This window comes from Pezoporus wallicus, unplaced genomic scaffold (assembly GCF_028554395.1).
Source record: "Pezoporus wallicus isolate ANWC-B61680 ecotype Strahan unplaced genomic scaffold, APGP_CSIRO_Pwel_v1 contig_4710, whole genome shotgun sequence".
NCBI lineage: Eukaryota > Metazoa > Chordata > Aves > Psittaciformes > Psittacidae > Pezoporus > Pezoporus wallicus.
Window position 1 is genome coordinate 1,160,347 of NW_026640647.1, and position 25,252 is coordinate 1,185,598.

The 25,252-nt window shown below is 42.1% G+C and overlaps 1 protein-coding gene across 3 annotated transcripts; it reads right to left on the reverse strand.

Moving 5' to 3' along the window:
* Positions 1-476: 476 nt before the first annotated feature.
* On the reverse strand, positions 477-23,899 carry STAT1 (signal transducer and activator of transcription 1). 3 transcript variants are annotated; one of them, XM_057419825.1, is made up of 24 exons: positions 23,879-23,899; positions 22,036-22,164; positions 21,309-21,453; positions 19,903-20,001; positions 17,906-18,001; positions 17,134-17,212; positions 15,953-16,044; positions 15,209-15,360; positions 14,782-14,940; positions 13,340-13,432; positions 12,856-12,915; positions 11,592-11,621; positions 11,416-11,509; positions 10,478-10,519; positions 9,924-10,007; positions 9,296-9,394; positions 8,660-8,795; positions 6,769-6,824; positions 5,566-5,660; positions 3,446-3,585; positions 2,671-2,856; positions 1,941-2,016; positions 1,378-1,480; positions 477-846 (listed from the first exon to the last, which is right to left on the reverse strand). In XM_057419825.1, the coding sequence occupies exons 2-24, from the start codon at positions 22,161-22,163 to the stop codon at positions 823-825; spliced, it is 2,268 nt and encodes a 755-aa protein (XP_057275808.1). In that variant the 5' UTR covers position 22,164; positions 23,879-23,899; the 3' UTR covers positions 477-822. The 3 variants fall into 3 exon arrangements, with proteins under 3 accessions (XP_057275808.1, XP_057275809.1, XP_057275810.1); XM_057419826.1 differs by lacking the exon at positions 11,592-11,621; XM_057419827.1 differs by lacking the exons at positions 11,592-11,621; positions 12,856-12,915.
* Positions 23,900-25,252: the final 1,353 nt, after the last annotated feature.

Sequence of the window (25,252 nt, forward strand, 5' to 3'; positions counted from 1 at the left end):
TATAACCTGGAAGAGGGAAGATTTAGGTTCGATATTGGGAAGTAATTCTTTATTGTTACAGTGGTGAGACACCAGAGCCAGTTGTCCAGAGAAGCTGTGGCTGCCCCATTCCTGGCAGTGTTCAAGGCCAGGCTGGACAAGGCTTTGTGCAGCCTGGTCTGGTGGAAGGTGTCCCTGCCTATGGCAGGGGGGTTGGAACTGAGCTTTAAGGTCCCTTCCAACCCAAACCAATCTGGGATTCTATAATGATCTGGCTTACGTTTTTTCAGTATGCCATGCCCTCAGAAAAAGCAAAACCAGGACAAACTCCAGCAGGATGGATTCAGTGTGGCACACACCTGCAGAGTGTTTCTCTTCTCCTTTCTGCGACACAGATGAAAATTCAAAGCTATGAAAGTTCTTCAGACGCAGTTACGCAAAAGGTGCAAGCTCTCTGAACAGAACCTCTGCAAAAGAACTAGCTTTCCTTTGAAGCCTTCTATGTACAGCCAGCTGTTTTACACACTATATTTAACTAATTCCATTACACAAAAAATGCATGTTACTCATCACTCTTGCTGAGGACCTCTCATTCCTATCTTCACTCTGGTACGGTATCTCACTAACTGGAAATACTTTAACAAAGAACTTCTAAACAAAAGAAGTGCATGGAAGGAGGCTACTCAGACTGCTGTTTATATTCCCATTAGTTAAAACTTGCCACTGGACCTTCAGGTGGAGAAACCAAAAAACTGAAGTGAAGCATGTCACCAAGTCATTGGCTGCAAAGCAGGATGCATAAGCTAATCAATGATGTTAATGATGCAGTAAGAAGCTCAACCTTTAACTTGAATACGCTGAACACATCTGCAACAAGAAAAGTAAATGTCAACTAAACTAGCCAAATAAAGCCCTAATGCTCTAGTTTTTGCTAACCACAGAGCACAACCAGGTCTTCACCAAGTAGCACCAGGTTTGCATCTTAGGGTCAAACTACCATGGAGGGAGGAAGCTGGGATTTGGGTTTTTTCTGAAGCACACCCCAAAGGGATGGCTCTGCTCTGTTAACGGCAGTACCTTGCCAGCCTTGGCAAGGCAACAATGCAAGCTGCACACCTTCCTCCAGCTTTCCTCCTCACCCAGACCCCACAAGAAGGACCACAGTGTTACTCCTTCATCCATTCCTTCAGCCCTTCCTGCAAGATACACACTGGTAGTTTTGTTCTCTTGTTCTTCATCCCTATCCCCATCCTCACAAACAAGTGGAAACAACAACTGATAGCAATCCCAGTCTAACTCTGGATTCCCACCTTTTCCTATGCATTTGAAAGGAAAAAAAAAAGGAGAAAGCAAATTCTGGCTGAGCCCTCCTGCAAAAGGCTGGGTTATGATACATACCACAGTGTCAATCTCTGCTGGGCCCACAATCCGGGACACCTCATCAAACTCTTCAGGAGACATGGGGAGCAGATTTTCTGGAGACTGGAGCCTGGAAGGGTGGCTAACAGAAGGAGAAGGGTAAGGACAAACCTTCACTAAAGTGAGGCACACTTGAGCTATCATGTCTAGCTCTGAGTCCAGAAGGGCTACTACTGAGGTCTCCTGTGAAGAAGTCCTAGCCTATGAGCAATACGCCATGCTTTGCAAAGCCAGCACGGATTTAAATGAAACCTGGGACTACTCAGTGATCTACATTGTAATCAAGCAAATCCAACAAGTCTTTAAGAACTTGCTTTTCATGAAATTATTTGCCAGTGCAACTACCTGTAAGTTTCTTGGGGTTTTACCTAAAAACGGTCTTTCAAACACAGCACTGCATGAATGTGGTGTGATCAGATCCTCAAAGGGAAAGAGGGGCCCCTGACAGGGCCCCCTCACTTTAAATACTGTGAAGAGACATAAACTATAGCAAAAAATTTATGATCAGCTCCTAGAAACCCAGCATTTCTGTAGAAACTTACACTTCAGATACAGAGATTAACTCAGTCTTGATGTAGCCGTTTCCCTTGGGACCATCCAAATCCATAGGCTCTGGTGCTTCAAGGAGGGGAAAAAGGAAAAAAGCTTGGTTTTGGGTGGGTTTTTCCTTGGTGGTGTTGTTTTTTTTTTAGCAAGTTTACTTCACTTTGCTATCTTTTTATTGTACCAAAAATAAAGCCTGTGACCCAGATAATGTGCAAGTCTCTCTCTTATGCATTTTACAGCACTAAGATGATTTCATTCCATTTTTTAGTCCGCTTTTCGTTTCTGTTTTTCCCCTATAGAAAATGAGGAACAAAACCTCTCCTTAGGTTTGATGTAGCTGCATCAACACATCCTGCCAGGCCCACACAGCCAGGATCAGTCCTGTGTAACAGTCAAATATGAGTCACGGGTCCAGCTGTTAGCCAGAACCTGCATCTCTGAAGTGTCTCACAGGCTCATTTGAAAGCTGAATCAGAGGGCCAGTGAAGCAACATTTTCAGGTTCTGATCTGACTGGATCTCAATCTTGTGCCTCTTTAAAACCAGACCTTTTCTTAACCTACTAAAGCTTAGGTGCCTGTTCTCACCTTTCAGCTGAGCTGCACTCAAGCATGGGATAAGCTGCCAAGACATTCACTCCGACTGCCACCCTTTCTTTCTATTACACAGTGCACAAGTACCTCCAGAACAAACATCACACACTGTGTGAGTCATTTATAGCACTTACCCTCCTTAGGCCTGGAGTAATATTTGCCAAAGGCATTGTCTTTGGGTATATCTGGGTACAGAAATCTCAGTGGATTTTCAGGAATGTTTTCAGCTGCCATCACTTTGTAGTTGCGAATGATGTCAGGGAAAGTAACAGCAGAAAGCTCCTTCTTGGTGTATGGTTCCACTGAATGGAACTGGGGCTCTGCAGGTGAGAGAAGCAGCAACTCTTAAAGGTGGTTTCAAAGTTGTTTTCTGTAACTGCCCAGTAAAGCTGCAGCCACTTCCACAAATTCATAGGTCTATGCTGCAGATCAGTATTTAATGACCATCAAAGGAAGCAAAACTCTTCTGTGGGATAGGAAGGCACATGCAGGGATAGCATACCCTTGCTATTGGTGTATTTTGTGTTTGGAATGACAAAATGAATCTGAGGGATAAGGTGCTATGTGTTTGGAGGGAGATGCAGGTGCACATGTACTAAAGGTGTCTTGCTAAGAAAAAAACTGTGGATGTAGGGTTTAGTAAAGTCCTCAACAGACTTCCAGGCCAGAAGCAGTACCTGAGAAGTGGTACTAGTCCTAGCTGTAACCTTGAACACCAATTGACAGCGTGGCTTACGAGCTAACACTAAGGTATGTGTCTGCTGTTGCTTGCAGCTTGTTGCTTGTAAGGGTTGGGACTGCTAGGGTGGTGTATTGCATTGGTTCTCAGTGTGAAAGAGAAGAGCATAAACATGACTTCTTCTGATGTAAGCTTGTATCTTGAAGACAAGTTCTCTGTTACTGACTTACCAATCTGAGATCCTTCTACCCAGGTAAATGTGATTGCTCCCTCTCTGCTGCTTTCACTGAACCTTAGCAAAAATGTTCCTGGACTCTGGTCCTTCAATAAAGTACGTTCTTTCTCTTTGCTGATGAAACCCATGATGCAACTGTAATGTTGAAAACAAAGCTGAGTTTACTCCTCAATGTAAAACCTATGCTGGGCTAGCTAGGAGAACCAAAAAGCTTTTGTCAATCAAAAGTGCTGAAGTACTTGTGAAAGCCTCACAGAAGGCATTGTCTTGGGAATAGCTGGAAATCTAGCAGCAGGCTATCTAGTAGCTGGAAATCTAGTAGCAGGCTATTGTGTGGAAGCCATGAGTTGCCACAGCTTCCCCTAGCACTCCTCCTTCAGTCTGGTGGCTTATACAGATGTTTTTCTGAGCTCAGAATAAAAGCTATGAGGTAGAAGCAGAAGTAAAGCTATATGTATGTAATATGGTCAGATCCCAGCCAGCAGTTACTGTAAGAAATGGATTGTTGGTCTGAAGAGGTACTGGGGAGGAAGTTGTACAAGCCAGCAGCACTAGGGCATAACCCTGTTCATACCCCAACTGCTTCTATAAACAGTCAGAATTTATTTATAATGCTGCTTATTCCTCAAAATACTCTATCAATAATTAAGTTTTGAGTGCCGATGCTGGCCTTCTGTGCATTAAATTAAGGAAAGTGCTTTCTGCACAAAACCTACTAAATCATGGTTTTGCTTAGAAATTCAGAGGGCCTGTTCTATGGGGTCTTGTTTGTTTTGTTTTTTAATGGTATGCTTTAGGTAATAAATGTGTTCAGTAGGAAATATCCTATACATAATGAAAGTCTCTTGCCTTCCCATCTTTCAAGTCCTTAAGGCTGTAGTACTTACTATTTTGTAAAGAAAGGGAGTCTCTATTATAATTAATACTATAGATTTGTCTCTCCCACTAAAGTATCTTTGCAGTTGACAAGTTTTCCCTTCAGTTTCCCTTTTTGCCTTTCTAGGCAATAAAGATCTCTATCCAACAAACCCAGCTGAGGGAGGAAAACCAAATTGCACTAAATCTCTGGTTTTGATTACATTCAGGATTTGACTTGCACCACCTCTTTCTGTTAAACCCTAAGCAGGGGATTGTCCTCACACCTGAGAGAAATGAGCTCTACTCAAGACTGTATGCTATGAGAGCCACATGCAAAAACAATCCTGCAGGCATGCAGCCATGCTGAGGCAGAACACTGAATAAGAGAGAACTGCAACTCTCTTTCAGTAATGCTGACAAAAGCCCCTGCTGCACTGGAGTCCACTTAGCTAAGAAATATCTAGGTTTTAGGCAGTGCAAAGAGGCTTTGACAAAACTAGGGGGTAATCATTTGCAGCAGCTGAATGTAGCACGATAGAACCCTGCTGTTGTAGATCCTGAAAACTGTGGGATGCAAGGATGCTCCAATGTGAGTGTGCTATTGACAGGGTTTCATAATGTGGCTAAATCTAAAATGCAGGATTGTGACCTTGGCTTGTCCTGGTTTTGGCAGCAGTTACTTCTGAAATCGGCAATACCAGAACTGAAAGTTTACTAAACCTGTAGTAAAGGGCAAATCGAGCTGGTTTTCCTTCCGGCAGGGTCTTACTAATTAATAATACTCTATTAAATCAATAAAGACTACTTTCTGGACTCACTGAAGATACAGATGTTCAGTGTGGCTGCTGCCACCTACAGGAGGCTCACAATAGGCCTGTGGGTAGGGTTTTTGTGTTTCGGTTCAAACGCGGATGATCCCTTCACGACTTTGTACTTCAGTCTTCCCCATCAGAGAAGAGGGTTCTAGGGTGTGAAAAGAACCTACTTACAGTGGGAGCAGAGGCAAAAAAATAGCAAACATTCAAAGCCCTGCTCTGTGACTTAGCTGGGACAGCTTGGTCATCTGCTGGTTTTGCTTTAAGCGGTTTCCTCATTAGAACTTCCTCACTACTAGAATTCATTTGCCTCAGACTTTTCTAGTTCCAAGCCCCCCTTTATTGGATCTGCATAAACATCCTCAGGACCTGAGGACAGAATTTCTAGCCTAAATGGAGATAAAAGGCAATGACCAGATCTTTAACTTCAGTCAGGTCTTACCCATCATTCCAGAGACACAGGAGGTGTTTCTTAATAAGCTCCAGGATTCCCTCAATCCACAGCCAAAAGGAGAAATTTTTATCATTTATATTTTCCTGGAATTCAGAATATGGCAAGACAGGGGTGGGAGAACAAAGGTAACAAAACATGAGTTTTGGTAAGCAGAGAGGGTGCAAGCTCTCAATCCTGCCAGCATCTACTTGTTGTAGCGTTTTTCTTCCCTCTTTCTTCTGTCCCACCCTCCCCATATTCTCTTACAATTCCCCCCCCCCCCCTTTCTGTTTCTGTACTCCAGGACAGAAACTATTGGGCATGAAGCATGTACTGAATCTTAAGGCAAGAGGCAGTGTGACAGAAACGCCTGTTTAAGCCTACAGTACCCACAAACATCATCCATAGCTTCTCTTGCAAAAACTCTGGTTTAAAAGCAAAGGCGCTGGCTCCTGCCTGGGCCTTATCACAGCTCTTGGACATCCAAACCATCCTACTGGACATTCAACCAGGCTGGCTAGCAGAACAGCTTAGAGACACTTTCTGTTCAGACTCGATTTCAATTCCCCATGAGACACCTGTATTAATGAATTTGAGTGCTTGTAGGGCACAAGAGCTTTGCTCGCTCTTTCCCCAGAGTCTGCTCCTGCCTGCTACCATCACCTGCTTATTTATACCAGTTTAGGACAACTAAAAAAAAAGCCAAAGAAAATGTGAAATGTCATCCTGTCTTGATGCAGCCGGGGTTACGGAATATAATGATTCATTTTTCTGTCACTGTGCTGACCCCCCCTGGCCATCCTGTGCTAATTCTCACCCTAATCCAGTTGTCCCTAGTCTCACAAGCATCCTTCCCTATGACCATCTTGCTGTTTGGTTTTGGTTTGGTTGGTTTTACATTTTCTGTAACAGCTAAAATGGAGAACTACTAAAAGCAACTGTATTAATAATTAAAACGTTGTGTTAGGAAAATGCATCTTTTAGGGTGGTTTACGTGGCTCAAAAGCAATCTCAAAATCACCTACTCCTTGCTATTATGAGCCCTTTTTTCTCTTTCTGCTGCTACCTTAACCTCACCACCAAAACCTCCCACAGCCATGTAAGCTCCAGAATAATTAGGGTACACTACTGAGAAAGTACCCTGGGAAAAAAAGCCAAACAAACCAAGACAAAGCTCCCTCTTCCATCTCAATGTTTAAATTGTGTTCATACCTTGCAGAATCTTGTCCAAGGAATAAGGCAATCGTGAGATCCTCCACTTGTTGGCCCTGGGCAGAATAAATTGACTTCAGTCATGTTCCATAAGTTACTTAGTAAGGCTGAAGGGAAAGTAGCTGGAGAACCAAGTTCTGACTGTTTATTTACAACTCTGAGCTGTTGGACTAAAATGAAATGGAAGGCTACTATATTTTCACAGCTCATGTACGGACAGCTTGCAAAGTTCCCCTCTGGAGTTCACTGCATCAGAATAACCAAACGTATGCATTCCAATACAAACTTATTGATTACGGGCACCAATTCATTCTGACCCTTTCTACACTGTGCTATACCCAACACTCACCACTTACAAAATGCTTCCATTTTGAAATGGAAAGGGGACTGTAATCTTGCACATCTCTCCAGCAAAACAAGAAAACTGCAACCTGTAAGCTTTTCTGTAGAAGCTCAGCAGACCCTACAATGGCTTTATTAGATTAAGCACTCTACTGCCTCAATTCTAGTGACTTGTAGGCTTTTGCCCCAGGAACTCTTGGCTCCTAGGTCTGCCCCACAACAGACTCATCTCGCTCCTGTTGCAATCGTTTCCTCCCTGCCTTGTTTTTATGTCAACAGTGTTTCATAAACCACAGCCAAACCACAAAGAGAATACTATGCTGTGAGTACAGTAGCTAAAGCTTTGCAGACCCTGATATTGTATTCAGAGCCAAATTCCTTCCATTACAGATCATGCCACAGATTTCAATAAAGTCAGAAATATGCTGCTTTTTCCTCTCATCTCTCTAAAAGTAAATTGGGTTAGGGAAGCTTGTTTCTGATGCTGCTAATTTTAAGAGATCAAGATTCTGTCAACTTTCACATCACAACAGCGAGTTGTATGCTGGCACCCTGTTAGCTTCCATTAAGGAGTCCCAGATATGTCATGTTCAAATACCTGGATTTTTTTCAGTAGTGAAATACTTCTGGCTATAGAGATAAGATTTAAATAGCATCCCTACTGTTACCAGAGCTTGACAAAAATCTCTGAAGCTCTGAAATGCAAGCTGACCACAAAATATGTCAGTGGTCACTTTGTCTTCATGATGGCTAATTAAAACAAAAAAATTACTTTCCCTGTGGAATTTTGACAAGTAATCTATTAAATCAGTAAGCTTTTTGTCACATCTTGTGTCTTGGGGAAATCAGAGGAAGGGAATTAGACACTGGAATGCTGTACTTGCCACCTAGACCAAATAATGTCAAATCTCTTAAAGTATAAATGTTTCCTGAAACTTAAGGTTAGGGGAATATACCGAATCAACAGTATTTTTATCTAGAGTCTACTATGCACACTCAGTAGCAGTGTCAAGTGCCCTGCCTATAAGGCAAACTGATGAATTGCTTGGAAACAACTCATGCATGGTTAGGCTTTTACTAAGGACTCTTATCTGGGAGATGATAAATTCTATATCCTTTAACAGTTTCATAGTGTTTGCATTTTGATACTGCAACTCTGTTTATGCAGAGAAAACCCTTACTGTAGCTGAAGACACACATGAAGTTAAAATTAATGGAGATCGATTTAAAAACAAAACAAAAAAAATAAAGACAGTCACCTCAAAGATTGACTAAACACATGCAGTAGCTCTTCCAAAAGCAGAAGTATCCCCAGTCTGCATTATGACTTAGAACTTCTAACTTATGAACAGAGCTCGTAAGTTAGAACTGCAGATTTTGTCATGACCTTTACAAACTCTACCATACTGAAAACACTTCAGTCCTATAAAGAGATATTGTATGAGGGGGAAAAGGTATGAGAGGAAATGACAACTTAAAACAGATTACAGAAAAGACCTAGAACTAGGTCCAGTTCAAACAGGCCATGTGTGATGGAAGCAGACCATACCAAGTAGCTTCTCTCCCAACATGCTCAGCTGATCTGCGTTAAGTCCTCTCTTTGTTACAGATGAAAACTGCCAACTCAGAACTTCAGAAAGTTTAGACCACTTTGCATAAGGTGGATTCAGAAAGAAGGACAAGTTCTGGAATGGAAGGGAAAAATACAATCTATAGTCAATAAATACTAATTTTGGAATGGCATTTGAATTTACAGAAGCGTAATCCTGAAACAAAATGGAGACTTAAGAATAGATGTCAGTCTGAGACAACGCTGCAAAAGCAAGTTGCTATTCTGACTCATTACCAGGAAAAGCAACTTCTGGGATGATGACTCTGCTTTGGACTTGCCTTCTTACAGTGGGCAGAATTCCTAGATCATTCAAGTGTGCTATATTTGAATTCCTGGATGTTTATTTGGCTTCTCACTGTGTACTATATATGCTGAATACAATGTATAGTAGTATCCTTACGTGGGTTTGAAACATTGATCTGTTTAGCATAGGGAAATATGTCACTGTGCTTCTCTCTGTACCTAAAAGCCATTAAGAGTCATGTGCATGGAAAAAAATGCAGCAGCCACTGGTATACAGACAATGCTTGAAAACAGCAAATGGTATTTCTCATACATTTTCCTTTTAAATACCTTGGGATCAGTAGACAGCATGTTGAACCATAAGATAGAAGCCCATCCACTTGGAAGCTGGCTCACATTTGAGATAACAACAATGGGGAGCGACGTGGTCTGAAAGGGACACAAAAGGAAACATGTTGGGCTACCCTGCACTGGTCTTGCTGTCCTCCTCTAGACTACCTACAAACTCAATTCCATTGTAATTCCTCACTTGCATCATCTTAACTTCTCAAAGTCTGTGTGTAGGGGTGAAAATGTTACTATGATGAATTATTAGAAAGATGTGGTTTTGTCTGATCAAGACTTTCTCATTTAGTGTCAGTTATGACAGCACTGATAGTAATGGTAAAGTTCATAGCATATTGCTTCTGAAATAAATTAAAACTGATACTTAGAGAGCTTAAGGCACAGGGTTGGTTATCAGACACTTTGCAAAGCACATCTACTCCTATTCAGCCAGAGTTTTGACAGCATTCTCAGTGTATCTGTCTATGCAGAGATGTTGTGAAGTGTCATTCATATATTTGAAATAACTGAAAGTGCTTGATACTTCTAAAAAAACAAAAGAAAAAGAAAGTTTAGATTGTCAGCATGAGTGACATACAGGAATTTAAGTCCATTTGCATCACCTAAGACATACCTCTAGGTCTATTACCAAGCCAGGCTGGCACAGCTGTGTCTCAAAACTCAGAGAGTGAAGTTCTTCTGTTACAATGAGAGGACCCTTTAAAAGAAACAAAAGCCAACAAACCTTTCAGAGATTGAAAATTGTTTATGGGGAAGGTAAGAGGATTTATCACAAAGGAAAAGCCTTTTCTGATCAAGATGACTTGCTCTAGACCTCAGTTTACAAATCGAAGTCAAGTGATGATGCTGACTTCCTAAAACTGCCTGTTACAATAGGTATTCTCTAGGCACTTTTTTGCACCTACCTGGAAGCCATAGAGAAATCTGTCCTTGCCTGAAAGTCCTGCTAAAGCTAGATGCCAGTGAGGGAGAGCCCTGAGGTGACACCATTCTGGCAGCCATTCTCATTTGTAGGCACCATCTACACATACATTTCTTAAGAGACTCAACTTGTCTCCTATTAGTCTGTCATCCCGTGTGGTTCCTTGTGGGGTTGAGCAGAGCACCATCTTAAATGCCTTTTTAGTATTATGCAAAAGCTTTACAAACAAGGTGAGTGCTGCTTACCTCATTTGTTCTGCTTCCTGCATTTTTCTGTTCTTTCAGTTGCTGCAAACAGACAAAAAAAATACCCTGTCATTTACATCAGCCACAAATGAAAGTGGTAGAGGATGGAAATGTTTGCATGCTCTGGTAGTTCAACTGTATGCAAACTTGCTGCACTAGTGTCTGACTCTATTTGGTTCTAAGCTGTGGAAGCCAAAGGATTAAATTGTAGGTAGCTACTATTTTATAAACTATTCAGCTGTGAAAATAGATATTGCACCATTATGATGTGATGTCTTTATGTAAGAAGCCTTATAAGAACAGAAGTAATGTGAAATTGGAAAGGATTAGACGAAATAGTGGTTTATCGAAGTACCCCTCTGAAATGGACAATAAGCTCTACACAGCATCTGTTCTGGGCAATGAAGGGAGGAAGGGGAAATCCCATGTTCACTTGTCAGGACTTGAATTCTTCCTTTCATGTTGTAATGGTGGAACCAATTTGACTTATCTCACAATCTGCAGATCAGACGTGTTGTATAGTTTGCTGAAGGCACTGACTTTCTTGTAGCTGTCCATTTCATCTTCCAGACCCAAAACTCTTTAAAGTAGTCTAAGCTTTCCTACCTGCGACCCTTCCTCCTAAAGACCCAGAAAAGCATTTCTAGGCTTATTTTTCTTACTCCTCCAAAGAACTCATTGCAACATAAACTGTATGGCAGCAAATACTCGTTTTCATTTCTGGCCCTATTTCAGTGACAAAAGCAGTAGCTTTTCAATTGAAACAGGCTAAAAATTTCAAAGAGAGAAGAACAAAGAAAAGCAGAGATGACCACAGTTCCTCTAATAGAAAAGGAAACTATGACTTCAATAATAAAAACAATTTGTCTCCTTCCTACCACACCCTCTACCCACACAATTAAATGGATGAGTTAATAAAAGACAAAAAAATCCCGTACCAAGTGCCTGAATTCTGCTGCTAGACTTCCATTAGTGGATTCTTCCATGTTCATCACTTTTGTGCTTGTTCCCAAAATATTAAATTTCCTGAACCTTCTCAAAGAGAGAAAAATGATTTGAGTCTCAAGTTCATTGAAAGAACCCAACATGAACATACCAAACTGATGCCACATACCCTTTGACCGAGTTCTTCTCGCTTACATCTCTGTCAAAAAGAAAAAAAGACAAAGTAACAATCTCTAAAAGATTCTTCCACAGACAGAAAATGTGTGTGTGTTTTAGTGGCTGACAGAGCAGATTGAGAACTGATAAATGCTTCTGCGAAAAGCGCACAAAGTGTAAAAGAAGAAGCAACTGGTTCAGGCAGTCAACATCAATATTGTGCTACACAGGGTGTCTTTTACTGAGGCTTAAATTTTGGTATGGTAGGTTTATAATCAAAGTCTTTTCTTTCACTGGATAGGTTTTAACTCTTGGTCTGAGAAATTATATAGTACTGTTATTCCAAATCTGCTTTCAAGCCATACAACTTACCAAATAAATTGCTGTGCCACTTCAATCTGTTTTCCCAACCCTTGGGATTTTACTGAGTTGTGTTTTATCTGCACTTCTCAAAGCCTCAGCCCCCACATCCACCGTGTAAGAATTTCTTTTTCATTTCCTTTTCCCAATTCCATTCAAGCTTCTGGACCCCCGAGGTGTTTCAAATGAACAGAATGCCCCCAAAAGGCTTGAATGGCAAGACAAAAACCCACCTACTTTCTTGCAAGCATGGCCACTGTCATTATTTTGGACAGCCTGTTACATTTCTTTCCCTGTCCTTACAGTAAGTGTTAAATTCATCTGAACCGTACTGCTTTTAAAAAAATGAACTTGCTTACAAAACGTTGGTAGTAGTCAGCTTAGATTCCTTTAAGTTTTCCACAAACTGGGAACATGTGATATGTTAATGGTAGACTGCTTATACTCTTAATTCAGAGATAGCTTTAGAATAGCTATTCTTCACTAGGGACTACCCAAAAAGTAAGACTTTTAGAAGACATGACTGAATTCCATGCAACTGAAAGCTCAATTCTCTGCTTTCATCTAGTGCTAGCCCAAGTGAAACTCGCACAACAGAGAAGGGCAGCATGTGCTCTGCAAAAGCACAAGTGCTGCTCTGTGCTTAAACTGATTTAGCAGCAGTGGGCTCTCCTTGGTGCACCCGAGTGGAGCTAGTGGTGAGAAGATGAAGTTGTCTGTACTCTGTGACATGTCTCCAATGGCAGAGAGATTTAGAGCAAGGGCATGAGTATAAAGAATGGAGGGTATACCTGCTGCCATGGAGAATCAGCCTGCTCCTGGTCAACTCAACACTTAAATATCACTGCCTTTTGGATGTCTGAAGATGGGGACTGCTTACCATTAATAAACACAGAGATGAGAAAAATGCAACATACTTATCGAATAAGACTTTCACTTTCAAGTTGTAGTTCAATTCTTGCAATTTCACCAGCAATCTGGAAAGAGAATTTTTTTTAAATGACTGCAGCTGCAAAAGACAGATTCTCTTCTACTATGTTACTTATCACAGATATATATTTAAGCTGCACAACTCTGGGTTGCATACAGGCTCCAAGCTTGCTCCATACAAGATAGTGTTTAGAGGGGAAAGTAGATGGACAAGTTACTGGTTTTGCTGGCAAGGTTGTCTGCACATATTTTCTTGCCTGTGGATGTGTTTCTTGTATATTCAATGTCCCTCAATTCTGTTAATGCAAGTTAAACTTTGCTAGAAGATAGACTCCCTGCCACGTGGCACTTTCCTCCTCTTGACCATAGCACCTGGGCTACAAGTGTAAGATATGCAATCCTCTCGGCTGTAGGAAGCTGGTGACACAACAGGCTTACCACAAAACAGGAAGGGGAAAGGGGAAAACATACCTTAGCTTTACAGTAAATTGTACTCCTGTCTTCAGGACTAGTGGCCTCTGAGGATGTGTTGGCATGCAAGGCTGCCTCTCCACCACAAAGGAGCTATGGAAAAAACAGATTAAAAGAACTCTTATTTATCAATGTTGTACTTAAGGAATAAGAAGTTATGTAAAAAGCGAACTTCAAAAGAACAGTGAATTACCAGTAGTACTACACACTTTGTTCATTCCGTTTCAATCTACACAGAGGGGTGTGTGTTGGTTTCTTTCATTTGTATCAATGGGGCTAGAAATATTGCAAGTATAAAGTGATTTCACAAGGATTGGCTTTTCCTAAATATACTGATGGCTTGTGGAAGGACAGCACTACCTCAAACTTCCCTAAAATCAAACGGCATATAAACACTGATGTAACTCAGCACAATCCAAGTAAGGAGAGTGTTGCTTTGTTTGCCAATCCCAGTGCCTGCTACACTTAGTTACAGTGCTATGTAAGAACATGCCGAAGAGCCAGATAAACTAGCTGGGGATTTGATAATGGCTAGCTAACCCCATGAAGGAACCTCCTGAGGCTAACTTGTTCTGACACTCCAAACTGTTGCTCTTTTGGGTGCCTTTTTGTGTAGAACTGTGCTGTGTAGACCTAAATCCTGAAATTGTTATCTAGCCCTGCACAGCATGGAGACCTTTCCTTCAACTATACTTATAGGCAAGATAACTAAACAGCAGCTGGATTTCTACAGCTCTTCCTCATTGCCTTCACTTCATTTAAAAAACAGTACCTATGTTTTCCAATTGAAGATTAGGGGTCAAGGCATCTGAACAGGACTCAGAAAACCTGGGTTCTAGCCCCCCCATAACAGAGTGTTACCTCCTGTATCAAAGCCCCTCTCTTATCTGCTATATTCAAGTCTTCTGCAGCATCAATTTGCCTACTGTATGTTTACAGAATGGGACTCAGATCTTATGTTTGACAACTACCAGCTACAGGATTTTGCATCGTGGAGATGGTAGTAATAGGGCTGACATCTCTAAGCTCAAGGAAAAGAGGTGCCCAGAGACAAAGGGTTGGAGAATCTAGCGTGCATTTACCTTGGGCATAGGTTAGGGCAGATAGTTTCCTGCCTCCATTTACCAGAGCTTTGCAGGGCTGAAGCTTAAAGCATGAAAAGGACTAGCAGCCTAGGAGTTTGATTCTGTAGTCAACGCATGTTGTAGCATAGCTCCTGCCAAGTTAAATGATGACTGATCACAAACCCTTTCCATGGGCCTAAACCTGTGGAAACCCTAGATGGAGTAAATCTCAAAAGTGGTCATTTATTTTAATGTTTGTGACAAACCTAGGAAAACCTCAGAAAATGCAAAGTTAGCATTCAGGAAACATTGAGGAAACGGAAGAGAAGGTGCTCTCCATCCCCTTATTCATGCAAAAAGACACTTCTTGTCTGTTACCTCTGGATGAGTTGTTTGAAAAGACTGTGTGTTCGGTCCTGCAGAACTTGTTTATTTTTTGTGATGGGATCAGGGTCATAGGTAAACTTCTGTTCCAGCTCCTCAAGCTTTTTGAGCTGCTGACGAACTTGCTGTAGACTTTCAGCAACAATAGTGAACCTACAATTACACAGTCTTATTACTGTTAGCATGTTTTTTAGTGTAATAATGCTGAGACGGCAGGTGATTGTCCCAAAGGACTAGGCAGTGTACAGAGAACACTTCTTTCTCACTGGAAATGTGGTAAGGTAATAAAATCAATGAAACGTAGTTATACTGTGACAGAATGAAAATGTATAATACAAATCACCAGGGTATTTCACAGATTCAGTGTTCTTGTAAAACATTACAAGTTCCCGTCCAATGCAGTCCTTGAATACAGACTTACCAGTTCTGTAGCTGGTCAAGACAGGCATTGGGTGGGCCACCAATGCATGCTGTCTGTTGCCTGCGTTTCCACTCCACCAGCTCCTCATTAATAAGAGCAGTCTGTGTGTGCTCTGCGGCATTCAGCAGCTGTACTATCTTGTTCACCACTTCCTACAGAGAGTATTAAATTACCCTGTTTATTAAAAATACTTCACACAGGAAAACTAAGTACTGTTTTAGCTAATGCTATCTGTCTTGCAAAACTCTGCAAGCATCTCAGAGTACTAACTTCTGTCAACAGAGGTTGCTTTTAGAAAACACCCGCTTTGTTTTAACTGGAGTAGTTGCTACATTAAGTGAAGGAACAACGGAGAAACAAAGCACATTCAGTATCGCTGAATTCTGAAGAGCCAATGTTTCATGGATGTCCCAGGTGTATATCTGGGATTACCCAGTGTTTGCTGTAGTTTTGAGCATTACAAGAAGAGTGAGCACTTTTAACTCTAATGGTATTGATAGGACACCTTTTCCCTCTTATTGTTTTGCTTTACCTGAGAGTTTGGTAAAGGCTCCTTAAAGAGAATCAGAATTGCTTACAGAGATCCCAGATTTTCAGTCAGGGTGGAAAGAATGAAATCTTAACACAACTAATAGTAGTAGAAAAGTTTTCTTTTACATAATTTATGCCAAGCCAATGAAAATCCAATGAAAATGCAGTCAAAATGAAGTGCTGTTGCCTCCTGAAAGAAAACTTGAGTGCTACCTTTCTCTTCAGGTCAAGTGATAAAAACATCTTATTGAGATTCATCTGTTCTTTCTTATATTCCTCCTGCGACGTACTGTTGGACTCGTGCTCTGTAAAATAAGTCCAAATTGTGAAGGTGAGCCTGGTGGAGTGCTGAAGTATGAGTGAGAAAACCACTGAGGGGAGGAGGGGACCTGCCTGGCTAATGTCTAGGTATATCTTTAAAGCTTAAGGGAGAAAATGTTTACTGCCTTCTAGGTTATTATGATTCCTTTTCCTTCTGAAAGGACAGTCTACACCTGAAGCACTAACACAAGGGAAAGCTGTCACCCCAGTGAAGTAATTGAGATTTGAGTTTGCTTACTTCTTAAGAGCAAGAAACTAATCTAAAATAGTTATATTGCATAAAGATACATGCTGAGCAATTTGTTCTCATGCCGACTTCAGACATGAATAATTAGTATTTAACCTTGCAACAGTAGCTAACTGTTATTTTAAGGGAGGATGTTTACAGCCTCCTGAGGATAGCCCAGGCTGACAGATCCTACAGTCACTCTAGTTACTACCTCTGCTGCCAATGACCTTAGGTTAGAGGTTCCCATCTGCCTCATGGAAGTGCTACCTGCCCCCAGACACAAAGAGCAAGATTGTGGCTCAATGCTCCCCTTAATATCTTCTGAACACATCCCTGTTCTGAGGGACAGTCAACTGCTCATTTGTGTTGGAAACTGAAGCCTTTTCTAGAACAAAGTCAAAAAGACAGATCTATATAATGAAACCAGCTGCACGTGCTTCCCTTGGTAGACAAACGCCTACAAAACTTGAAGCAGGAAGGCATTTGTGAAATACAAGATAGCAAAGAGAAGCCTAAACTTGAATATTCAGGTGTAAGGTTGAATGATCACAAAATCTATAGGGTTTGCTATTTCTAGTACCAAAAGGATGTAAAGGACGAAAGAACACTACATTAACAAAGAGGCTCTTTTACTTGTCAGGACAGAAGCAGAGAATGCATTTTCAGGAATTTAGGTTTCAGCACAAAGCAGAATTAATGAAGGAGGGACATTATCAAAGCAGAATTAATAAAGAAGGGACATTGCCAATAAGTTTGGCTACATCTCATTAGGTTTAGAATCCTGACATAAGACAGCAGTTTACCGTGAGAAAGTACATGCAATGGGATATGTCCTTGGTATTACCTCTATTCTGCAAGGTTTTACATTTGAAGTCATATTCATCTTGCATATCCTCTAATGTCTTGATGTCTTGCTCCACATCCTACAAAGCACAAATTAAGGTGGCCACAATTATTCAATACCTTCATGTAATGAGTAACTTGTGATTAGGAATTGCATGGTATCAACCCTTTACAGAGATGAAGTCCAGTTTTGTAGCCATGCCTTTTCCTGGACCTCCCTAACAGGAAATATGCCTAAACTTAACAACCTTTTACTGACTCAACCTTCCTCCTCCTCTTAGCTAACTATAATTGTTATTAATAAAGTATGGAAAATATGGAGTTCATGAGAACCTAAGCTAGAGTGGGAAACCTTGGAACAGTACACAGCATTTAAAACAAAACCTCAAATTCTTAGAAATCTTTTTTCCAAGCAATATCTGTCATGACAAGACCATAAATACATATGCTAAATGAAAATCTATCTTCTAGTTAATACCAAATTAGTCAGTATATCACTTCTTCAGAGTTTCCTCAGTTGCTAGTACTTCAGATGGGTAAAATGTTGTTGTTAAAATTTAGGCACAAGAAATTTGATCTGGCTAAACCAGTCAAATCCCAATCTGTATTATGTTGCTACTAACAAATAATAACTGGTGATTGAAAATAGAAAGTAATAACTTGAAAACCAAACCATTTTTTCATTATTTTTATTTTAAAATAACTCATGTACCAAAAGTTTTCAACATCTGCGAATTAACAAACGCTACTTTAAAAAGTTCTACTATACTTACTATAACACTGTTTTTTACACCTTTAACTTCCACATCAAGCCCCTTCTGTTTGTCCAGCATCCCAATCACAGTGTTCTGTATACCCCCTACCTCCATCTGAGGAACAAACAGAACAGTAACAGAAGTCAAACCAGAGTGACTGATGACAGCAAATACTTTTTCATTAATGTAAGTTAGTGGCTTTTGTTGACAATCAACCTGATGAAGCTGGCTGGTTCTGACAGATCATACTAAGGCTTTATAATACAAAATTGGGTTCTGATGAATCTGCAGAAACAAGGGAGGATTAAAAATTGCCTGTTGTGTGGTAATGATGTATTTTCATCATAGCAATATAAAGCTATAAACATATTTTGTTTTCTCTCTGCACAAATATATTCTTCTTATTTTCATGTATCTTCTAAATGTATTTCAAAGAAACAGCAGCCCTGAAGGCTGGATGACATCTACATCAAGTATTACGTTCATCCATAGGGCATATGGAGAAAAATGGGCTAAGAGTAAAGAACAGGATATGTCTGTATATAGGCAAATGGGGTAACTTGGTATGTAATTTCTTTACTACTGAGCATTCAAGCACATTTTAGATCTCTGTACAGTTTTTCTGAAAGCTGACCTCAGTAACATTCAGGAATTTTATTACATGACATCACTTAGAGAGAGCTGCAGTAATTTAAAAGGCAGGATCTTTTCATTCTGCATGTTAACAGTACTATTGGTGTTAGAAGCTTGCTGTTCCTCCACTGCAAGACAGTCAGGAATGCACTGTTGCTCTAACGCTTCAACTTAAATACTTTAGACAACCTTAGCTTATTTGGTAAACTGCCAGAGGTCCCCCATCATAGATTTATGTCAAGACTATGATGGCAATCTGAGCATACTCGTGCATTTGGGATTTTCCTTTATTTTTTATGATGCTTATAATTGTTCTTGCTCTGCATTTAATCTTCTCAGCTTTGGGAAATGAGAACACTTACCAAAAAGCAGAGGTAAGACATGGTGTTTTACCTACTGCCAACAGTAAGTATAGGATGACTTATTTCCCTTTTTGATGGCCCAAATGCATCACATACATAGCACTCACAACTGCCAACTGCATCATCGGCCAAAACAGGAACTGAATGGCTGTGCTGCAGCTCCAAGGGCTCTGTAAGAGTCACATTTTTAGAGGAGCTGCTTTGGACACAGTTGCATCAGGCCCCTTGTTGAAACCCTATGCCTTAATGTTCTCGCTCTACCAATATGTATTCAAAAACTTGCCCTAAGGGGAAGTATTTTGGTATCAGAACTTGTCATGCTCAGTCAGTCATCACTTTATTACACAGAAGTAGATTACATCTAGCTATACTGCTTACATGCCTTTCCCAACTGCAGATTTTTTTTTATTGCAAAACAGTTCTCCCTGAAAAGATAAAAACAAAGATGAAAAGTAAGAGAGCAGATGAGGAAGGAGCGGAACATGGCTTTACCCATAGTTCAGAAGAACGAAACGGGCTTCATTTAAAAAAATAAAAAATAAATAAATAAATACTTGGAGGCAACTGGAAAGGGGACGCATCATTTTCTCACAGCGACAGTCCAGAGAACACCAAGGCTCAGCTGCTTAATATGGAGTAAGTGCAGGAGTGAAATGCAGGAGAAAAAAGCTAGAATCTTGCTGGAGAAACAAGGCAAGCACTAATTATTAAATTGCAGTAAAATCTGATGAGTACATTAGACTATACAGAAGAATTAAGGAAAAAAAAAAAAAGCATAGCTTTTGTATCACTCAAGGAATAGCAACTACTTCCTGGCCATTTTCCCTCCAGATGCTTCATACAGCACAAACAAGGCACACTGTCCAGCTGGTACATATTAGCGTTAACTCTTTCGTCTCCCAGAAACATATTGCTGGGCAGAGAAGATAGCCTGTTTCTTCTTTCAGTTTTCTTCCACTCCCTCTGTCCCAAACAATAGAAAAGGGTAGATACAATCGCAGTATGTTCCAAGACTGTTACCTGATTTGACAGCTGGGCACTGCTTAGAATTTTTCTCTCTTCTTTCAGACAGCTACAGATGATCATTGCCATTTGTATTGGGTCCTCTTGGAAATTATCCTGGCATTAGAGACAGTCTGTTGTTAAAGTTCATACCCATAATTTCTTATACTTCAGTAAACAGACTGGCAAAAAGATCAGTGGATAACTCTGTGTGTGTGTGTGTGTGTGTGTGTGTGTGTGTGTGTGTGTGTGTGAGAGGAAACACATTGGTCATAGCATAATATGCTCCAGCATTACAGGGGATGTGACAGATGCAACCATCTCAAAGAATGAGTTTCTATTTTAGTTCATCAGTGTATGAAGAGATGAAACTTGGCACAAAACAACAGGAAAGAGTCAGAGATATTACTGGGAGAAGTGAGGTACTACCCTACAGTCCCAGAGAGAGCACATCTTCTCTTGAGAGCCACCCTCCCACACCTCTGAAGTACAACTGCTGGTTTTGAAGGGCAGTGGTTATAGTTTAGCAGGTACAGCTCTTGCTCAGTAACGTAAAGGAGATGTGTGTAGCTGCCATTTATGAACACAGAGTCAAGGCTGGATACAAATTCAACCTTATGGTTTTACATGCATACAAAGTTGAAACATGCTCTGGATTGAGTATTACCCTGCTCCACTTGGGATGGTGTTGCTGAGCTGTACCAGCCTTCTTGACTGATCTTTCATTGGTGGTCTGTAGTTACTATCAGGTAAGTACAGCCTGGTCCTGTTTGTTCAGAAAACAGTCCCTAGTCACCAATTTGTGGTGAGGAGAAGCTAGGTGTGTGGAAATATATGCTGTGGAGAAAGTGACTCTATGGAAGACCACCTAGCATAGAGCCCTACAGGGAGGAGAGGAGGACCAGCTAACAGAAGTAGGTAAGTCACCAAGGATTAAGTTCTGCACTGACACTCACTGCCAACTGCTTTGGCCCTTTTCTTTGTCAGTACAATACAAGGCACAGAAGTGCTGTCTAATGACAAGTCCTTTGCTATTAACTGTAGTCCTGTGGTTATATTTGAGGGATTTCTTACCCTGTGTTTGTTTTGAATTAGAAACTTATTAGGATGCTCAGGAAACTGGCTGACGAAGGGGTGGAAAAAGTGAAATTACATTCAAGTAAGTGCTCCAGTAAACACTGTAAAAACTAGAACTTTCTTTTTCCTCGTGTTCTCAGAAACTGTAATCGTACTGGTAACAAAACTAACTTTCTAACTGTAGCAAATTAAACTGAAAGTAAGACAACATTTGGATTCTGGTTTTTAAATTAGGATTCCCACCTTCTCTGTGAAGATCCTTCATTGCACTGTAATTTGCCTAGAGGCATCCAATTGCACTACTGAAGTAATTGAAGCAAATGCATAGACATATACCCCAGGCATACCTGAAGGTTACGTTTGCTTTTCCTTATGTTGTGTTGCAGTAGAAAGTTGTTTTCTATCAAGAATCTGCTAAATTGATCATCAAGCTGTGACAGCAGGTCATGGAATAACACCGTAGCAAAAGAGACGTTGTTAGCTGCATGTTCCCTATAATAGTTTAAGGCATACTTGTGTTAAATGCACTTTTAATACAGCATTCAAGAAACACATACAGGAGTAAATTATTTTTAATCCCCAACTCCAGTTGTAGTATATGCAAGCAGTAACGATTACCTTCCAATATAAGCCAGTTTCATTGACTTTCCTTAATACAAAATGCTGTCTGCTCTATTTTTGCCATGTTCTGTGCAACTTCATTTACCCATTCCATGCACATCTAAAGAGAAGACACTCTACAAAATCTTGGCAAAAAGTTCAGTCTGTGAACAGCGAGAGACTGAACTGCCAAGGTAGTAACTGATGGGTCTTAAAACAGCCACTTTTGTTACAAAACGGCCACGGGAAATATGAGATAGATAGTACACTTGTTATTCTAGGTGTCAGTCCCCTCTAGAAAGGCAGCCTGAAGAGGGGAGGAACAGAGGCTATAGCACGCACACAGCTACTGAAGTGTCCTACCAGCAAAGGTTAACCTAGTAGCTTGCCTCCCCAGTATTCTGCTGCTGCCTGTAACTGAATGTATGAGAACATTGCTTAGCACGTAAGCTGAAGGCCAGTTTCTATGCTTACCAGTCCTGGTTTTCCAGCCACTGTGCCAGGTACTGCCTGATCTCCATAGGAAAGCTGTCATCGTATAGCTGGTGAACTTGCTCCAAAAACTTGGAATCAAGTTGCTGTAGCTGATACCACTGAGCCATCCTGAAGAGAGGTGGGAGTAAGAACAGTGTAAACAGTTGTCTTCTCAAGCAACACATGATGGAGCCCTGCCTGCCTGCAGATGGCTGAACCCCTCCCTGGACCATGGGAAGTGGGGAATTAATTCCTTATTTTGCTTTGTTTGTGAGCACGGCTTTTGCTTTACTTGTTAAACTGCCTTTATCCCAACCCATTAAGTTTTCTTGTTTTCACTCTTTGGATTCTACACCCAATCCCACCAGGATCCTGTACACTGCCTGACTGAGATCCTGTATGTGGAATTTCATTTCCCATTGGTGCAAATGAGCTCCCCAACATCAAGAGTGTGAGTGGGGGAAAAAAACCCAACCAAACCTCTAGGGGGCCCTTTTTTAGGTGATATTTGTGCCCCATTTGCTGCTCTGAATATGGACTAGATCTCAAATCACCTGAAATGGAGAAGTACGGGGAAGATATTTTTTCTGATACGTAGTTCCCAAGATCAAATGTTCAGGTTAAATTCAAGTAATCCGTGCAGCAGACAAAGGTTACTTAATATCAATATGACTGACAGAAGCTATGCTGTACGATGACACTTCTATGATAGAGTGGCTTTATGTTCTGATGTATGGTCTCTAGCTGCAGACTAGTTACAGTCTTCTCACTGGGCTGCAAGTTAGGATCCTGTAGTGGAAATGGCATATAAAGATATATCCAAGGATAAGTCCAGGATGAGAACATGGGTGGTGGGATGCAAGTTCTCTCCCATCTGCAACTTTTCCTTAAAAGGGTTCTAAGACCTATTCGAAGAACAGGGTGGCAAGGGGGTAAAGGGCTTACTGCCAGTCCGTGTTTCCATGCCCGTTTCCTCAGCTGCTGAGTGGCACATGCTAAGCGCGAGAAGTAAATGAGAGTTTAAAATGCAATTATGTTTAATGTGAGGGCTTTGAAGATTTCGATACAGGACTGAGACCAAGCATGGGATTCAGATTACAAGTAACACACCATTTGATTATACTGTAGCGGCACCAAGGCAAACAGTTTAATGTGACATTGGCAAGGAAAGCTAAGCTGGAAGATTTTGTCTAAATACATGAACTTAATTATTTTTCCTCTAGTCCTTTAATGCAAATGTACTCCAGTCTTCCTGTGTCTTAAAGCAATCAGACTGGGAAAGGACTTAGGGTTGGTGGCAGAAACCATCCAAAGAGGTGGCTACAGAACAATATGATAATGCAGCAAACGTGATCCTTGAGGATGCAAGCAGAGAAACACTTAAAAAGCAGGAAGTCGGCAACTTTTGTGGAGATAGCACTAGAGAGACCAGTACTGGGATACACGGATCCCAGTATATGACACTGGCATACAGGCTGTCACTGAGAAGTGAGGTGGTGTAGGAGGGACATCTTGCTGGTCTGCCTTGCCCTGGGTAAGGGCAATATAACTGCAGTCTCTGGAGAGAAGAGCCCCTGCTGGAAGCCCCTAAATGGGTGGCTCATCTGTAGCTGTGGGGGCCTCGGTAACACCCGTGCACCAAGCTCGCACTCGCTCCTGGCTGCCCTCTAACTACATTTAACCCCGCTGCCTCCTAACAGTTCACGTCGCTCCCGGGTGATCGCAGCGCAGCCGCGCGATGGTAGTTCAGGAGCAAAGGCCGGGGGATGGCCGGCCCCGCCGCCTACCTTCCCCCCCTCGCCACCGCGGCAGCGCCGGTCCGCCCTCGACCGCCCGCACTTACCCGTGAGACGAAGCTGCACTCTAACGCCACTCCACAGACCCTCACTCTTGTCCAGAAATACCCGAGAAGCCGTGGACCGGCGGCGGACCGCGGGGCCAATCAGAGCCTAGCCCCCTGCAGCCTCTGCGCAGCGGCTGCACCCGTTAGGAAAAAGCTGTCCATCAGGTGCTGACAATAACAGGGAGAGCGCCGACCCCAGGGACGCCTCTGTTTCTGGCGCTCCTGAGCAGTGCTGGAAGCGTGTGAGGGAATGTGCAGCCGCAGAGTGGCTACGAGACGTTTAAGCAGCAGGATCTGTGAGCAGGTGTAACGGTGAAAGGAAAACACGGCCCGCTGCCTGGGAGGGTGGCGATGCTGCTACGGTGTCCCTGCAGGAAGGAGGTGACCCTGTCGGGAGTGAAGACTCTTAGTAGATGGCTCCCGTTCCCCCAGGAGGAAAGACAGTGAAGCGTAAAGCTCAAAGGGCGATCCCTAGACAGCACCAAGGACGGCGAGCTGGCCAGCGGTGGCTGGTCGCAGGGAGCCGCCGGTTAGTTACACCGGGCTTTTCTCCTGAGGTGCAGTTATTGCACCGCCGCAAAGCTCCTAGCGCCGTTCCTCGCCTCCTCCTCGCCGCAGAGTAAGAGCTCCGAGCACAGCCGCCTCAGCACGCTCCCAGCCGAGCCTGCCTGGCCTAATGCGCAGGCGCGGGGGAGGAGGGGAGGGAGAGCCGGGAACAGCCGCGTCACGTGACTTCTGGGAAGGCAGCGGAGTATCCGGAAGGGGCGGCTGAGGGGAAGTCGAAACAGAAACCAGAGGCGGCCGGGCCTCCCCCTTTCCAGCCCCGGCCACTCCCCGCCACCCTTTCCCTCTGTAGCGATGAGAAAATGACCCTTTGCAAGTGCTGCTGGTGGGATACTCGCTGGCGGAGCGGTGGGCTAGCGCTAGAAAGCAGGAGCTGGGGCAGAGGCCTGTGAGGGCAGCCATGGTCTCAACTGCACAGAAAGAAGGCATGCCAGTGCAATAAGGGCTGTACAAACAGCTGAAACCGCTATGAACTGTAACCCAGATTTTCATCCAAGTTACAGAAACTAAGAATGCCTATAAACTGCAGGTGGCTGAGTGTCTTAACAGTTCCCAGCGTTTGTCAGTTGAGAGTTTCCTTCCCAGGGAATAATTTGACAAAGTAGTTTTGGTTTCCTTCATGTAATCTTTCTTGCAACTGTGTTATTTGCTAGGACGCTTGGTGCTACTTTGCCGTGGCAAGTTTTGTCTTGTGTATGTATCAACAAAGGCCAGAAGGAATTAAGTTCAGGGTTTGATGCAAGTCTGCAAGATACTTGGATCCTTTTTGGTATCTTTTGTATGGTATGAAATGCTACCAAGTAGTGGGTA

What these genes read in the sequence shown, in the direction of transcription:
- STAT1 (XM_057419825.1), bottom strand. Translation starts at nt 22,163, where the DNA reads ATGGCTCAGTGGTATCAGCTACAGCAACTTGATTCCAAGTTTTTGGAG. An exon ending in GTTGGGAGAGAAGCTACTTG is followed by an intron (nt 6,825 to 8,659) that starts GTATGGTCTGCT and finishes TATTCTGCCCAG; the next exon opens with GGCCAACAAGTGGAGGATCT. An exon ending in CAGCAGAGATTGACACTGTG is followed by an intron (nt 847 to 1,377) that starts GTATGTATCATA and finishes TTCTTGTTGCAG; the next exon opens with ATGTGTTCAGCGTATTCAAG.